This window comes from Xenopus tropicalis, chromosome 2 (assembly GCF_000004195.4).
Source record: "Xenopus tropicalis strain Nigerian chromosome 2, UCB_Xtro_10.0, whole genome shotgun sequence".
In the NCBI taxonomy this organism is placed as follows: domain Eukaryota; kingdom Metazoa; phylum Chordata; class Amphibia; order Anura; family Pipidae; genus Xenopus; species Xenopus tropicalis.
Window position 1 is genome coordinate 26,497,961 of NC_030678.2, and position 17,866 is coordinate 26,515,826.

The 17,866-nt window shown below is 41.4% G+C and overlaps 1 protein-coding gene across 2 annotated transcripts in view; it reads right to left on the reverse strand.

Moving 5' to 3' along the window:
• Positions 1 to 17,866, reverse strand: part of LOC100493583 (multidrug resistance-associated protein 1) — a 36,218-nt gene that overhangs the window by 12,378 nt on the left and 5,974 nt on the right. The window contains exons 3-19 of one of the 2 annotated variants that reach the window (XM_012957969.3): positions 16,915 to 17,041; positions 14,972 to 15,099; positions 13,265 to 13,442; positions 10,689 to 10,943; positions 9,965 to 10,030; positions 9,266 to 9,403; positions 8,809 to 8,955; positions 7,344 to 7,428; positions 7,190 to 7,256; positions 6,338 to 6,464; positions 5,543 to 5,719; positions 4,922 to 5,089; positions 4,624 to 4,807; positions 3,665 to 3,740; positions 2,059 to 2,119; positions 1,019 to 1,238; positions 254 to 408 (exon numbers count right to left, since the gene is read on the reverse strand). In XM_012957969.3, coding sequence (XP_012813423.2) covers positions 254 to 408; positions 1,019 to 1,238; positions 2,059 to 2,119; positions 3,665 to 3,740; positions 4,624 to 4,807; positions 4,922 to 5,089; positions 5,543 to 5,719; positions 6,338 to 6,464; positions 7,190 to 7,256; positions 7,344 to 7,428; positions 8,809 to 8,955; positions 9,266 to 9,403; positions 9,965 to 10,030; positions 10,689 to 10,943; positions 13,265 to 13,442; positions 14,972 to 15,099; positions 16,915 to 17,041 — 2,359 coding nt within the window. Of the gene's footprint in view, positions 1 to 253; positions 409 to 1,018; positions 1,239 to 2,058; positions 2,120 to 3,664; positions 3,741 to 4,623; positions 4,808 to 4,921; positions 5,090 to 5,542; positions 5,720 to 6,337; positions 6,465 to 7,189; positions 7,257 to 7,343; positions 7,429 to 8,808; positions 8,956 to 9,265; positions 9,404 to 9,964; positions 10,031 to 10,688; positions 10,944 to 13,264; positions 13,443 to 14,971; positions 15,100 to 16,905; positions 17,042 to 17,866 lie in introns of both variants that reach the window. The other variant, XM_031896609.1, reaches the window with a different exon arrangement.

The following is a 17,866-nucleotide window of genomic DNA, read 5'->3' on the forward strand; positions in this document are numbered from 1 at the left end:
GACATAATTAATGATTTTACAATACATACAAGCTACGACTAGCCATAAAAGTAAAATAAAAGACCTTCTAAGCCTAGGTGCACTATTTGTCTCAGTTGCAGTAGTGAAAATCTCAATAATTATAACCCCCAGTCTCCTCAAAGTGTTATGTGTGGTGAGAACTGGGGCCTAGCATGTATTATTTGGAAGAAATGTTACTTTATAAGCAATATAAGAACACATTTTAAATACTATATTCAGCCATATTTCTTACTTTAGTAAATCTGTTAAGAAGTTGACCCATAGGTGTGGTTTCGAAGAACTGAAGAGGAAGGTGCAAAACGTTGTCCAACATTTGGTTGTGCAATAAGCGCGATGCACAAATCGTCCCTCTGGTGACCACATAGGCACCGTAACATACCAAAATGCCTGGGGAAATAATGAAAGAAACAAATGACTGACAAGGGGTAATAAGTTTCTCAAATAAATAATATATGCATAGAAATAACAGTTTGTTCACTTAACTGAGAAGCAAACATTGATCTATGGTGCCTAAAGGATTAACTCTGGCATTAGTAAAATGTAATTAGCAGCCCACCTTAAAAGCATAAGGATAAGGAGTTTATATTATGGCTGTACAGGTCTTGAAGCTGCCCTGAACTAAGATATTTGGGGTGATTTACAAAAGGAGAGGCAAATGGCGATATTTTTTCCAACTTTGCTCTTTCAGAACGGAAGGGTTCCACCTCTCCCTGTATGCAGCTCCTCCTCTGCTTTGCAGCGCTGCCTATAGAAGAAGTAGAACAGGGTCCCTGAAGCATTAAAGGCACTAGAGAGCCCTGTGCTACATGATTATAACAGGCCTTAAGTACAGGATTACCTTGTGCCTGTCAGTGATGTATTCTGTAACACTTAGCAGCACAATGCATGGGCTCTAAATGCACCCAATAACATGCTCTTCCCAGCTTCTTGCAGTGAAGTCAGTTGCACCCATTCCTGTGCTACCGATTATACATAATCAAACAGCATATATGCTTACCTTGCACAAATCCCAGCAGTCCATAGATCCCCAGTCTGTTGTTCCTGAGCTCTGTCCATTCACTTGTTTCCCTTATTCCCTTGGCCTCTGTTGCCCACCTGCTGAGCCAAACATTCTGTCCCACAGCCAATGCATTCTGGCCAATATAGGCAATGACAGTAAACCATACCCAGGACCATCCAAATGCATATAGGTACTTCATGACAATAGACATTCTCATCTACAAAAAACACAGAACAAGGAATATAACAAGAAGATATTTCAGGATACTTATTATGCAGTAAGGCTGTTCCACACCAACAGCTTTAAATATCTGTTTTGCAGGGTATTTATTTTCATATTAGAATATATCTAGTTGTAAGCAAAGATTGTAATCTATTTAGGGCTCTGGCACACGGGGAAATTAGTCGCCCGCGACAAAACTCCATGTTCGCGGGCGACTAATCTCCCCGAGTTGCCATGACCCGCCATCCCACCGGCGAACATGTAAGTTGCCGGCGGGATGGCACACGCGGCGGCGCGATTTCCCGAAATCGCCGAAAAAGACTCACGAGCGTGTGCCATCCCGCCGGCGACTTACATGTTCGCCGGTGGGATGGCGGGTCATGGCAACTCAGGGAGATTAGTCGCCCGTGACAAGGGAGATTTGTCGCGGGCGACTAATCTCCCCGTGTGCCAGAGCCCTTAATGGGTTGAAACTCACAATGTCTTTCAGAAAGATAACCTGGGAATAGCTCTTAAAATACAAGATTTATCCATAAACCTCCCCCTTTAGTGCAATGGTACATAGAGTGTCTTATCACTCCCCCATGGGGGCCAAACAACCAAAAAATACCTTAAAAGCCTTAAAATCACAGATAAAGCTAAGCAGGGGAGATAGATGTGGTGTGCTTCAATCTGAGGCCGATGGAAGGCACCACAAGTAGCTCACAAGCTGAAACGGGCTTCATACCCACCCCTAGGTGGGAAGAATAAAGCATTTTACGCTTAATGCTGAAATAATAAACACTGAACATGTAAAAAAACAGCTAATGGCTTACATTTCCAGTGGCAACCTTCTCCTTCTTCATACTTGGCATCTTTGACATTTCTGTTAATGTCCTGGTGAAATATTAGAATAAGTGGCATATATGCAATACTTCTGCAGGAGGAGATGCTAGCATCGAGCTGAAGAAACTACAAATCTCTATCCCTGAGTTAAAGTCCATTTGCAGGCTTACTGTACTGTAAAGAAGCAAACTGGTTGAGGCCTGGGAATTCTAAGGAGCAATGGAATCCCAGTCCAGGAGCAAGTGAGAGCCCATAGCTGTCCCGAACTGTGTACAAAAGTGTTTGAATGCTTATATGCACATTAAAGATAAAGTTACTAATACTGATGTCATATCTATGATGAGGTAATAGCAGCACTCCCTTTAAAAAGGAAAAAAAAAACTTTTTGACATGAGCTCATTCAGTTGGGGTTATGTAAAAAATATTTTTTATGTAAAAAAAAAGTGCATATACAGTATAATAGGGTTGATTCACTAAAGTGCGTTAAAACGAGCGCTATTTATAGCATGCGTTATTGCACAATTCACTAAAAGGATACTTGCGTTAATTTAGACGCAATGCTATGTGTGTTATTTAAGTCGCGAATACTATTTTCGTGCGGTATTCGATGCAACGCACGCTAATTAAAGCACGAGCGCTACTTGCCATATTAGCCATACACACCATTACGCTCGTAAAAGTACTGTTCTGAAAATGACCATTTCCCTGCAAACTGGAGGCTGCATCACTCTAGGGCCAACACATACTTGAATAAATCCCACTGCAAAGTCCATATTGTGTTGCCAAAAGCTCACAAACTGTACTTTTCTATAATTAGGTGTTATAAGTACTTCTATAAGTAGGTGTTCATTTTTGCATAGACTAATGCGATATTTAGCGCATTTAACGCTTCATATGTATTTGTGAATCATGCGTTACTATTCTTTTCATTCGCTAACTTACGCAATGCATTAAAATTAACGCATTCGGTTGCACGCTATTTAACGCACGCGATATACGACTTTATGCATGCGACAAAACTTTAGCGAATCACGCGGGGTTTTTTTCGCGTCAATTTTAACGCAAAAAAGAATGCGATAAGCATTATCGCACCTTAGTGAATCAACCCTTTTATCTTTTTTACTCAAACATACCCACAGACTGAAAGAAAGGCCCCTTAGGCTCACACTGTAACCCCTCCCTCTCCTTGTTCCATTGTGAAGTGATGAATTCTGGGACTGAAGTCCACCCACCCAGAGAGGCTTCAAGCCCCAGAATCTATTATTTCATAATGGAATTTCAGTTGTTGTAAAAATGACTTTTAATTATATTTAGAAGTTCAAATAGTGTTTGTGTAATTTTTACATAAACCCAACTGAATGAGCTCATGTAAAAAACACGGTATATTTTCCCTTTAAGTAGCATTTATTAAAGGCTCATACACAGGCGTGATTATATAAAAGCATTTTCAATATGCTTTTATACATGAATATGCAGGTATGAACCTTGAATGCAAATGCCTGTATAGGCTTATATCCTTGGCTTTAGGACAAGTCATTAGGGGACATTTACCATGCCCCATGCAGTGTGCAAAGTGCAAAAATCCCAATAACCTACCTGTCCTTTTTAATAAATCCATCTTCATGTTGTGACTTAGTTCTCTGAAGAGCTTTAGGGTCTCTGAAGACACCAGCTAAGCAAAGGCCAGAAAATCTCTGTCAGTGCTTGTAATGTGTAATTTAATGTATTTAATCAACTGTGCACAATATAACGCATTTGAATTGATCATCAAATTGATCATCAAGAATAAACTTACTGTCTTGCAGCTCTCCAGTTTGAATTTTTTTGAAAAAACAAAAGCAGAAAAAGCAGAATATGAATATGTCATTAAAACCAAAAAGTGGCTTGGATCAGTTGCATATAACAGATACAGAAATGGATCCTTCTTTTAAAATACACTGCAAGTAGCGTTCATTCTTTGCAGAGAACACTCCTACTCTGTATATAATTAGGGTGCCACTTTTTTGGAAAAAAATACCAGCCTTTCTATAGTTTTAGGTTTTTCCCCAATTGATAACATTGGCATGAAGCAGATAAGATCATTCAGTATGGATTGAGAAAGAAGGGATGACTGGCTCATTACAGAAGCAAGTTCACTTCTATCCCTATAACCGGAATGATCAGATAACTTAGGTTACCAGTCTGAAGGTTCAGGCCCATCTGCAAATGTAACAACACCATGGTCCATCTGTTGTCCCTCCCCCTGTTTAATTTCAACTTACATTCAACATATAAAATAATAACATTATTAGCAAACACAACAGCTGAAGACACACGCGGGCGATTAGTCGCAGCGACTTATATATTAACCTATGGCGTAAAACTCATTGTGACCATCACCATAGGTTCAAATATAAGTCGCTGCGGCCAATCGCCAGCATGGATTGGCTGCGTTGATTAGTTGCCGCGACTTTTTCAAAAGTCTCCAGGTGCGTCTTCACCCTAAAGCTGTGTAATCCATCCTAGTGGCAGGCATGAAGAAGCCATAACTGGATAAGAATGTAAAAGTATAAAACCTGTGTCAGATAGTTGCTCATTTTCTGTTCCCTTGTTGAAGGTCTGAATCATGTCTGCAAAGTTCTGACGTTTTGACATGAGCTCCTGATATGTTCCAATATGAGCTGCTCTGCCCTCTTCCATCACAATGATGAGATCTGTCTGAGGAAGGACTGTCAGGCTGTGGGTCACCAGGACCCTTGTCTACAAACAACAGATACCAGATGCAGTATTAGATAAAGCCAGACTTGCATGAGTTGCAATTAATATGCCCATAATGACTGCACCAAGTAAACTGTTACTTTTCTGTAACAGTACCTTATTCTTTATTAATCCCTTTGGTCCAATGAGTTTGTCGAACAAGTGCTTTCCAACATGGACGTCGACTGCAGATAAAGGGTCATCCAGTAAGTAGATGTCGGCGTTGCTGTAAACAGCTCTGGCCAGGCTCACTCTCTGCTTCTGCCCACCACTCAGGTTTACGCCCTACATCCAAACAAAATGCAACTGTAAGGCATAATATTATTGTTATTGTGCTCTACGTTATCAACACTATCTTGCTGCAGCAACCAATAACGCTACGGTGAGGCACACTAGAGGGGACAAAAAGCTGTATTCAAACATACATACCTCCTGCTGTATGCAAAGCTTAACAGAAGGAAAACAATAACCCTAAAGCTGGCTGTACATATACCAAATAATTATTGGCACGTGTTCCATTCCATTTATGGGGCTGAAGCACCACAACTTAATGCCAGATAAACCTGTACAAGATTTCACTTGTGCCATAGATCTAGCTTAGGTTTTAGTGAGTCTGTCTCATTTTGCCCTGTACAATAGAGCTGTAAAATTATTTAGGATTCTAAGTCATCTATATTGAAATAAACCTGTTAGATTTGACTTTGGATACTTATAGGGAGAATGTTACAGTTGTCTCACCCTTTCTCCAATTTCTGTTTGATCTCCATTCGGCAAAAGCTCAAGATCAGGGAGCAAAGCGCAGGCTTCCAGGACTCTTTCGTAGTGCTGCTTATTGAAGGCCAAGCCAAAGAGGATATTTTCTTGAAAGAGAGCATTCTGTATCCACGCTTGCTGGCTAACATAGGCAACGGCACCCTAAATACAAAGACAAGTGCACGTTAGCTTGAAAGCTAAGACTTTTTTCAGAGGAAGGCAGTATTTACTGATAGGCTGCCAGTTTACAACTAAAGATGGAGCCCAGAATAAAACAATGTATGTTGCAAAGCAAGCATTGTGAGATAATCCTAGCCTTTCCCACCTCCCACCACTGACAGTAAGGAAGCGGCATTATATTTTGATATTACACCTCTGGTCTTGCAGTCCATCAGTACCAATTGCTTCATCTGTGGTCATAAATTTACAGACACCACAGTTTATATACATGGCCAACAAAGTTAAAGTTTAGTACTAAATACTGAGGAATGGTGAAAAAATACATACACAAACAGTAGGAATTGCAATGAACCTGGCAAAGGTAATCATTCTGTTTCTGTAGGAACAAGCCAATGGCAACCAAATACTACCAGATGTTACCAGATCATGAATGGCGTGGGTGGCCCACAGAAAAATGTCATTTTCATCACCCTTCATTCACATTTGTATTATACATGGGATATGGGAAAATGCATACGGGCCACAGAATGTTTGGGAGAAAGAGTTGGCACGAGAGGACCCAGCAACCCTAATATATTGCATGTGTGCTAGTAAACTTGCCTTTCTTTGAACTTTCCCCTCAAGTGTATTCATTTCCCCCAGGATGGCAGAGAGCAGAGACGATTTTCCAGAGCCGACTTGGCCCACAACAGCGACTAACGATCCTTCCGGAATCTTGAAGTCCAAACTGGAGAGAGATAGAAGTGAAATCAACTTTCTTTTTTTTTTTCCCCAGGTTTGCAAACCAGCTTAAAACTATACATAATTTCATATATTATATCATTAATATAATTACATGAAAATTTCCAACAATGGAAAGTGCCATTTGTTATACATTAGTCAAACATAAACAGACAAATCAGTATCTGACTGATTTGCTTTTCTCTAATAAGACAGTGGGGTTCAATAGACTCAATGGACACAAAACAAAAGAACTAAGGTGTGCAAAAGCAGGCAGCTTGTCGCTCATTCAAAACGCACTTGCATCCAGGGTCTGGCTGCCCTCTGTGAGTGCAAGGCACCCCTGTCATGTACAGCACTCCCTAACTCACACAAATGAATAACACCCAAGTCAGCGGACAGGTAAGAAGCAGGACGGTGGATGCCTTCATGCTTCCACCCACCCCTCATGAATACAGTGCTGTCGAACACAGGCAGCACTATATGCACTCTAGCCATTTTAGAGCACAGAGCTTATGGCACAACTTGCAAAAAAACAATTGATGGTGTATTATGGCTGTATTTTTGCAATCAGCACCCTGCCCTGCACTTAGTTATTAATAAAGCACATTGCGACTCAGCATAGAAACCCTATTCATAAAGGGTGTGCCATGTTGTACACTGCTGAGCTGAAAGCACCATTAAAGTCTGCTCCATCCACAAATCTTTATGTACTGTATATAAATATCTTACTCTTTCAAGATAGAGGGTCCAGTTTTATCCCACTGAAAAGATGCGCCTGAAAACCCCACAGCGTGGCCTACAGAAAGAAATAAAATTAAAAAAAATATCTCTAATCAACATCCCATCAAAATCTATGGCCTAACAGATACAGGCATTTACTTACTTCCACTATATTTGGTTTCAATGTTTTCTGTGTTGATTTCTTCACCGCAAAAAAAGTTCTCTAAACGGCCAAGTGACACCCTGGTCTATAATACACATAGACAAGCACAGGCATTGGTTTAAGGTGAGTACAGCAATATGGAAGCACCCTCTTCCATACACACAAGCATAAACTCTGCCCTTTTCCTTGTATATTGTTACAATATAGTCTTGCAAATGTTACAATATTGTCTTCCATTCAAGCACCTATGCTAGTAAATAACCCCTCTAGTTCCTAAACTGGACCTGTCATTCTAAGGAATAATTTCAAATCCTTTTCTATCATGTGGCCATACACGGGCTGATTCTAGCTTCTGATATCGGTCCCTTAGACTGATTCGGCAGTTTATCGGCCTGTGTGGGGCCCGACCTCCACCTGGCCTGGAATCGGCCAGATATTGATCAGGCAGGTTAAAAAATTTAGTCAGATCGGCTCGTTGATGCAGTCCCCGAACTGACTGTGCCTATTACCGTCGTTATAATTTGCCCGATATCGCCCACCCGTAGGTGTATGGCCATCTTTATTCGATCAACTTTAATTATACAATAAAAATGGAGGAATCTAGGAATTTGCAATAATAGCAAGCAGGCAGGCACAATTTTGTGAGTGCTGTTAAGGCAAGTTTGGTGCCATCTCAAAATCTTGTTTATGCAACAGAATAGAGGACCTAATGCCCATGAACAAGATTAAGAAAATTAGTTTCATGTTTATTTTGCAGAGGGCTTTTATTATACATCCTTTTTAAGTGTAGGTGACAGGTCCCCTTTAAATTTCTCAAGCATTTATCATGGGCCAGCTACTAAGGAGTAAAAGACAAACACATAAATATTAGTTGAGAAGAGAACAGATGTGGGAAGAGGATAATAGGGTTTTATCCCTGGTTCAGAACATGATGACGCTGAACCATTACAAAGAAACGGCATCTGGAAATAAATAGTGATAGTGGTATAATCCATGCAACTTGGGGTAGCATTAGTTAAAGGGTAATTATGGAATCTGAAATGTTTATAAAAGCAATACTTTGTTATAGATTTATTTAAAATGGCTAAAAGCCAGTCTGAGGGGGTGTATAAGCCCTAACCTTAATACACTGAAAAGGACAAGCTGATGGCAGGTCACAAACAGTAGCAAGGGCCGGGGCATTTAGTAAGTCAGAATGTGAATTTTGGAGTGCAAAGGTAACCAAGAGAAGGACAGAGTGGAGGACAATTATTACAATGACAGTAGTTACAGCTACCAAATTTCGAGAGGGCACACAATAACCCTAATATCATCTAATGGTTGTGTGAGCGAAGTTAGTGAGCGAATGGGAGACAGGATAATGAAACCGTTAAATTTCCTGAGCAATATCTGAATTAGGAAATAAAAATGTGAAGCAAAAAAGAAAAGTAATATCATTCGTTCATGTTGGTGCAAGCACACTGACCTGCACTACTGAGGAGATCACCGTGGGTAAATCAAAGAGCGGCAGCCGCAAGATATTAAAGAGAGAGATGGTGGTGAAGACTTTGGATGCCGTCAGAACATTTGCATCATCCAATAAGAAGTACACTCCAAAGGTTGCCATGGAAACCTAAAGTATTAAAAGGAAAAGGCTTAGGGTGCAGCCTCTTATTTACTCCCCTCTGCTAATATGTGTAATAACTCTTCTATCTATAGTGTGCCAAACAGATCAAAAACATGATGGGCTACCACTGCACTGAAGAAAAACCCCTTAAATCCCTCCATGGTGAATGAATATTCCTGTACAGGGCAAGGGTTATAGATCTAAGTTTAATAACATTTTTTTTTATAAATCCAGCACACTTTCTTATATAAAGTAGGCTGCTTGTGTTGTAGCGCTTTATCTGAGCCGTGTCAGTGGGCGGTTGGGGCAAGCTCACCAGGAAAGGAATGCAAGTCAAGGTCAGCATAGAGAAGGTAGTCAGGTAGCCGGACGATTTCAGCACGTCCATTTCACTCTCTCGAATATCAGCCACTTTCCTTTGGTATGAAGGCTCCCAGGCATACAGCTTTAATATCTGTCAACACAGGACAGTCATTATCAATAACATCAAACAGCCAACATTTATGTTTCTAAAATCCCACTGAAATAAACAGAGGGCAGTAGAATTTTACTCTCTGAGCGCTAATTTCACACTTTGATAAATCTGCCCCAAAGTCTAGAGCAGCAGAACAGGTGAGACCCTTGTGTTTTTGCACATTTGCTCCAAAATGAAGGGCAGAGATATGTATTTTGCCTATGAACACAGTGTTGTCTGCATTTGGCAGCACTGCACTCATAAGCAGCTGACAGGGGGAAACATGTAAGGGACGGGATGCCTTGAACCACTGGTGGTCATCTGATAGATTTTTACCTGGCGCAGCACTGCTTGTGCCAAGGGGCATGATTTTGTGCCCCTAACCCAAAAGATACCAATCAGGTGAAGCTCTGAAAGAACAGAGGGTACCTGCTGATAGCTGTTGGTTAAAACTGGATAAATCTTTGCACCAGCTTTTTCTCTTCCCGCTTCACTGTCCTGATTCTTTTTATAGACCAATAAAGCAATGCATTACTAATTATTATAATAAACCATAGTTACTTTAATTCCATGTAAAATCTCATTCAGTAGCTTAATGCGCTGGTCTTTACTCTTCAAATGACTTTTCTGCATAAGAAAAAAAAAGTTTCAGTATTTTGATAAAGATCAAAATGTTTTTGTTTTCCATTTATTAAAGGAATATTGTTCTCCAGCAGAAACAGATTTTTTTTTATATTTCATTTTGAATTAAGTCAAGTCATATTCTTCATTTCCCAAGGTGCCACAGCCATGTGACCTGTGCTCTGATAAACTTCAGTCACTCTTTACTGCTGAGCTGTAAGTTGGAGTGATGTCCCCCCCCCCCTCCCCCCAGCAGCCGATCAGCAGAACAATGGGAAGGGAGCAAGATAGCAGCTCCCAGTAGATATCAGAATAGCACTCAATAGCAAGAAATCCAAGTCCGGCTTGGGACTCCTCCAGTTACATGGGAGTAGGAGAAAAAATAGGTTACCTGAAAGCAGTTCTAATCTGTAGCACTGGCTCCTTCTGAAAACTCAAAACTCATGGCACAATGCACTGAGATGGCTCCTACTCACCAATATTACAGCTAAAAAATTACATATTTTGGTTCAAGAATAAAATTATAAATGGAAGAGTGAACAAATATAAAGTATACCATAAAAATCATGACAGAATCCCTTTAAGCAAGTGCAAGTAAAAAGTGCTAAATTGACTCTAGATTGCATGTGCGTTGATGCCACTTAGGCAGCCGTTACCCACTCACCTTGAGCTGTTTCACTCTGGAAGCAATGAATGCATTTATTGGTATGACCAAAATGAGCACCCCCACACCGGCAAGGACCGAAGCCCCCAGCTCCTGCCACAGGAACACAACAGCCATCAGAATCTGGAACGGGGCTGACCAAAGAAGATTCAGGTTCACCGTCAGGTCCATGAGTTGCTGAGCGTCTGACGACATCAGGTTCACCAGTTCCCCTGTTGTGAATTTCTTCCGAGAAGAGTATGCCAACTGTAATGCCTGAGGAAAACAAGAGGAGTTCTTTAATTTTTACATGATCTGAAATGGGGAAGTGTCCATACAAGTGACCACAAGGTGGCTTTGTACACAACAAACAAAGGTTCAGATTTGTGTAGCGGAATTTCTGTAGGATTTTGAGAAATATAATTTGTAAATGTTTTGCATTAAATTATAGCTGCTTTACATAATTAGACATAGACTGGGGGGTGGGAGGGCTCCATCTCTTGTGACTCGAGCCTGCCTTCCATACAGCTGGGCTTATGGGGGGGGGGGGTCTACACACCTGTGGGATTTTAATTCATTAGACCCCCATCCAAATAAGACGGCCTTCATATTATAAAATAGCACTACTATGTAATAACATAAGAGCTGGGCCAAGGCGACTGGGCAGCCTAGGCAACTGGCCGGGCCTGGCACCCCACCTGCACACAATTGAGAAATTATGCATGGAGATGAACAGCGGTAGGGAATTGAGGGCTCAGACTAGGGGTAGGCAGACAGAAGAGGTACATACCTAGCAACCCCCCCACCACCACCTATGCTTCTGCCTATCCCTAGTTCTGGCCCTGAATAACAGTATCCCTTTAAGAGATCTGTTGCTTAAAAAAAAGGTGAGTCATAGCTGTACGTGTGCACTGAAACCGATAAGTCAAACACTGGTGAACCCACTGACACATATGATATGCTTTCCAGCATTTTCCTTTTACACAATAAGGGTCATTTATGAATGCAGCTTCCCAGAGTGGTCGTGCTAAAACAGATGCAAATGTTGCACGTGTGGACACCACTCATTAACACTTGATGCACTTCTGTATAGTTGCAGTAAGAACCACTGCGTCTTTACTTGAATTATGCACAAGTGTGCCTGCTGGGGTGCCCCGGAACTACCCCCAAAAGCAGACGCACCAATCACACGTGAATGCATCTGTAACACCTTGTGTCGGAAGTGACATCATCCCCAATTTGAAAATGTTAGATACAATTTGCATTGTATTTGTGAGCATGCCCCTTTGCAATTAATTTATTTACAGCAATTTACAGGAGCCAATGAACATAAAAAAGCTGTTTCTGAAAGTAGACATGAAAGATAAACCCACCGGGCTGAAGAGCCTCTGCAATAACATCTCCCAGGCATCCCTGTACCTGTATTTCTGGGCAAACCAGTCCAGCCAGTTTCAGATATCCCATGAAACCAGATTCTCCCTGTACTACACAGACTATGCAATATGAGTGACATGTGCACAATATAACTTGATGGCAGCATGGCTTATACAAGTAGGAGAGCCAACAATGGGTCACCAACACGACTCACGAGACTTGTGCTGGGCCTGCTTCAGATCTGGTATGAGACTCACCCCACTGCCAACCCTAAAGGTGGAGTGCCATTAGTAATGTGCATATATAAACCTTGTCCAGGCGCCATTGGGATCACCAGTGTGTGACACATATCAGTTTCATACTAATAGAATCATTGATCACTGATAATATAAAAGCAATAGTTCTTTTGGCTGTTGGTGTCAGTGACCCCACTATTTGAAAGCTGGAATGAAGCAGTAGAGGAAGGCAACTCAAAACTATAAAAAATGTATTTAAAAAAAATGACAATTGAAATATGATCTATGAAGATTCATCCAGGTCATGATATACAGTATCATTAGTAGAATTAAGTCTAAAACAACTGGACTTTTTGAGTTTTTTCTTGAAAACTTTTCACCACTAATTCTTCAGTGACTGGTAGGGAATTCCCCGGCATTTAAACCCTTGAGGGTAGTACAGTCACAGGCATCCAATCATAATGGTTCCATTGAACTTATTCAGTTAGGTGTTGGCTGAAACTGACAGGTGTAAGAAGGTATAGGACATTCTATAACATTAACCTAAAGGTGAAACACCCCTTAAAAGGAGAAATTAAGGAATGTCTATTTCATGTACTGTGCATTTGCTTACATTCCACTCCGGCTGGCATGCCTCTACTTTAAAAAATGTACCAGCACTGAGTTCCTTCCGCATTTTATCCCTTGCATAAATCACTATATTTCTCATGCACCACTCAGGGAGGAGGTAGGAATACCTGGGATCAGGGTCACAGATGGTGGTGCAATGTCTTCTGAAATATACCCCTGGCCGGTGCATTATTGACAAAGAGACGCCGACCTAGTAGACATTTTTGACACCCTCATGGCAGGTTTCCTGGCTAATCAAAACCCCTGAGTAATTTTCACCTTTACTCCTTTGCCCAAAATTTTTATGTCAGTTTAATTTATCTTCATTTCTATCGATCAAATGTTTTGTTTTTTTGCATCATTTATCACATATATTACCTTTCTATAAATCAGGCCAATAACGGAGGTTTTCATTTTGACTGCAGCAAGCATATTGAAGCGTTGGTAGAGTTGCAGGATGAGCGTCTGCGATACAGTGACAACGAGGAGAAGCAAAGCAAGTGCATATCCAGTCCAGCCTTCATCTGGCCGCTCCTCGGTGAAAGCTATCATTCGCCTGGGAACAAAAGGGTCTGCTGTTATCATTTATGGAGGTTTAATTTTAAAAAAGGTGTCAAAGGTGATGTTTACCTTTTTGGTAAGAGAAACACCTTTTTCATGATACAATTTTCAATGATTAGTTAAAAATAAAAATGAGGCAACACAGGCTCTGACTGAAAGCACAAAGACCTGCTGAACTGACTCTGTGTGGCCTTTCTAAATAGTGTTCAATGCACTTTCTCTAGTCGCCCGCGATAAATCTTCACGATTGCGGGTGACTAATCTCCCCAACATGCCATCCCACAGGCAAGAATGTAAATAAAAATATAAAATATGAGGATATTACCTTGGAACCTTAGAGTTCCATAACCTGTATAAAGGCACTCAGCAGCACAAATGTGTTTGCACTGTATAAATAACGTAATAAATAAAAAAATAAAGAAAAAAACATTATAAAGGTTTGTTTGATTTTTTTTAAATGCAATTAAATTGGCATTGCAGGGAGATTAGTCGCCCACGGCAGCAAAGATTTGTCGCAGGGTGACTAATCTTCCCGTTTGCCACTGCCCTTAGGGTGAAGCTACTAGTTGCAGCTACTTGTCGCAGCTACAAAAATAGACAATGCTGATCATTTACTTATAATTGTCTCAGCATGTGTTTTAGCGGAGGCAATTCTCAGTATTGTCTGTGGAAGGGTACTTTCTGGTGTTTAGTAGCCGTGAAAAAGTAGCTGCTACTAGTAGCTCTGTGTGTCTTAGGGCTGTGACAGACAGGGAGATTAGTCGCCCGCGAAAAATCTCCCTTGTCGCAGGCAACTAATCTCCCCGAAATGCCATCCCAGTGGCTTGAATGTAAATCACCAGTGGGATGGCATACGCGGCACTGAAATTGGCGAAGTTTCTTCTTAAGGCCCGCGCCGCTTATGCCATCAAACCGGCGATTTACATTCAAGCCAGTGGGATGGCATTTCGGGGAGATTAGTCGCTGCGACAAGGGAGATTTGTTGCAGGCAACTAATCTCCCCGTCTGTCACAGTCTTTAGCCCTTAGGGTGAAGACACATGGAGCTACTAGTAGCAACTACTTGTCGTGGCTACTTAGGGCTCTGGCACACGGGGAGATTAGTCACCTGCGACAAATCTCCCTGTTTTCGGGGGCGACTAATCTCCCCGAATTGCTATCCCATGGCACACGCTGCGCAGACGATTTCGTCAAATCACCGAAGTTGCCTCGCAAGGCATTTTCGGCGATTTGCCGAAATCGTGCCGCCCCGTGTGTCGTCCCACCGGCGACTTACATTGTCCTCGGTGGGATGGCAACTGATGGCAACTCAGGGAGATTAGTCGCCCGCGAACAGGGAGATTGGTCGCGGGCGACTAATCTCCCCGTGTGCCAGAGCCCTAAAGCAGACAATACTGATCATTTACTGATAATTGTCTCTACGTGTGTTTTAGCAGAGGCAATTCTCAGTATTGTCTATGGCAGACAAGTAGCTGCTAGAATAGATTTCTGTTCCTTCATAAATCAAAATAAACAGGTAACCTACTTTAAAATCTGAGGACTTGAAAAGGCCAATATATCCGCTATCACTTTCATGAAAGCCACCTGGATAAGTGAGTACTTGAAGGTGTTCCACAAGGCGCGCAACAGGGACACATTCTTGGACACCGTGCCCTGTTAAACACCAAATAATAAAATGGTCATTTACTTCTGTGCATTGACAAACTGACTATCCCAATACAATACAATCTGTTTCACTCACTGATAACAAAACTGTGTGTTTGCCTACAGTAAACCTAATGTTTGCCTAATGACACAAACACTGAAAAGGTTAATTTGCCTTATACCTCCACCAGCCATTATATGTACAACCGTGGTCTGCAGGTGTAGGGGAAATACACTGCAAATAAGACAGGGCAACGACACATGGAGAGACATTGAGCATTTTGTCCACCAAGCTGTTTAGTAGCCCAAACTAGGGTTGCCATCTGGCCAGTAGTCAATGTTATTAATATGGAAGAAACATTAAAATATAGATTTTTTATCCAGAAAAGGTGACGACCCCAGCCCAAACACACCTGCCTACTGATAACACCTAACACTTGGAGGGCAATTTTGGCCTTTTTTTTCATAAACATTCAATTTTAGGAATGTGCGTTATGTATCTGATATTGTACACTTATATAATTTAAAGACTTAAGCTGGCCATTCACGTGCCCATAGTTTCATAGAGTTTTTAGTATGTGTGTGATGGCCTAACAATTCAAAATTATATTGGTGTACTATAAATTTTGGTTGCTTTATGGATGGTTGGAATGGTAATTTTAGAAAATCAGAGACATAAGGGCTAAAGGTCCCCATACACGTTAAGATCCGCTCGCTTGGCGAGATCGCCAAGCGAGCGGATCGTCCCCCGATATCCCCACCTACGGGTGGGCGATATCGGGGAGCTTGAAGTTAAAAAAAAAAATAATCCGATCGTTTGGCCCTGGGCCCAACGACTGGATTATGTAGGCGGCAATGGGGCAGTCGGTTCGGGGACCGCATCAACGAGCCGATGCGGCCCCCAATCCGGCTGAATCTTTTAACCTGGCCGAACGATATCTGGCCAATTTCAGGCCAGATATCGGTTGGCCAGCCCACTCGTTTCTGCCCCTACACGGGCAGATAAGCTGCCGAGTCGGTCCAAGGGACCGATATCGGCAGCTTCTATCGGCCCGTGTATGGGGGCCTTAAGAGTGATCAGATAATTCTAGCATCAGTGCCAATACTTTGAATTATCCAGAATGTAAAAAGCTAATTATTAATATTAATAAAGGTTCATCCCCTTTATTACAGGCAATATTTATTTACATCACTCTCAATAAGATTTATCTTTTGCTGGTCCAAGAGTTTTACCTATGTGCCCTTGTCAAAAAACCCTACAGTGAACTAGCCACAAGGTTAATAAACAGGTCTTTCAAGTTTGTATTGAACAGGAGTTTTTAAAAAGTCTGGAAAAATAGAGTCTATCTAAATAAGGAATTTCAAAAATGTAGGTACAGCCAGAGACGACCTTTGGGGTTGGTCATGGGAGGTGATTACAGAGGACAAGCCAAAGGTCAATGGCAGCCTGCAAGAATCTGCAAGAATGTAATAGAAGACACAACTTTGCCCAGGTCTAGCAACCCTTAGCAACCAACCTAAAAAGCTGATCAGTAAATTCTGTCTGCTGACTGGGTGGGTGATTACCAGACCAGTAACAAGCTTTGATTCTGAGGTGGGAGAAAAAAAAGGCCATGACAACCACAATACAGTTATCAACAGATATGGAGGAAAGGTGTAACGCTGGCCCAGCCTGGCCTGTCGATAAGTCAATGTGGCCCCTAAGCCAAAATTTGCCCACCCCTGCTTTAGGGCCATGGACAATAGTTCTTATGCCTTGGAACCCTGATGCTTGTCTATTATAGCATTGAGATGGAAGTATGGCAGCTTCCTCACCTTCTGTGCCTGTCTTGCTACTTCGTTCCTCCAGTTCTTCTCAAAGATTGGGATGACAGTGTATGAGGAATCATTATCATTGAGTTCAAAAAGATCTTCTCTTTCCAATGGCTTCTTGTAACCAAGTGTTATTATTCTGCATTAAAAAAAACAATGAAGTTATGTAGCATTAGCTAGCTGAAAGCATATGATTCTATGAGGAAGCAACTTAATTTGGTTAATATAAAATATATACACTGGAGGTCATAAAATGTCATGATAGGAGCCCCCATGGTGCAGGCCACTCTGTAGTACTATATCAAACTAGCCACTAGGCAGTCTGTACCTGCACCGAAGATCGTGTATTTTTGAGTGCTAATAATGGGTCCAAAACGGTGACCTGCAGTGTCTCCCACTGATGCCATTTTGAAGCTACTTATTGTGATTAGCAGACATTTTAACCTATACTAATAGTAGTCGGAGGTGTCACACAAAAACAAACAGAGTATATTTTTTAATTTGAATTGAGATAAGAGGTGGGGGTCACAGTGTTTAAGAAATAAGATTTCTCTGAGTGTACGAATACAACCAGCTACTTTGAATGTAGGGTAATTACAGAAGCCAGGTATTAGCTGGTTGGCTGGTTTCAACCTTATCACGCACCCATTGGGCACCTCAGAGAGTCAGATTATACAGACTATTCTGTGATCCAGAAGTCATTCATCAAAGCACTGGCAGGTATGAAGGTGGTATGAGCTACACTTCCCTTTCACTGCTATTCAGATCTGTGCTTTTAGAGACGATTCAAATGAATCATTGCTGTTTGTCCAACTGTGTGAAGAGCCACATAGTACAATATCTGACTGTTCTGGCACAATCAGTTGACAGGTCCAAGTCTAAGTATGTCTGCCCTTACAAATGATGGCAACCAATATGTAATTATGTAATTTATATGAGAAAACTTCATGTTATATAATTAGAT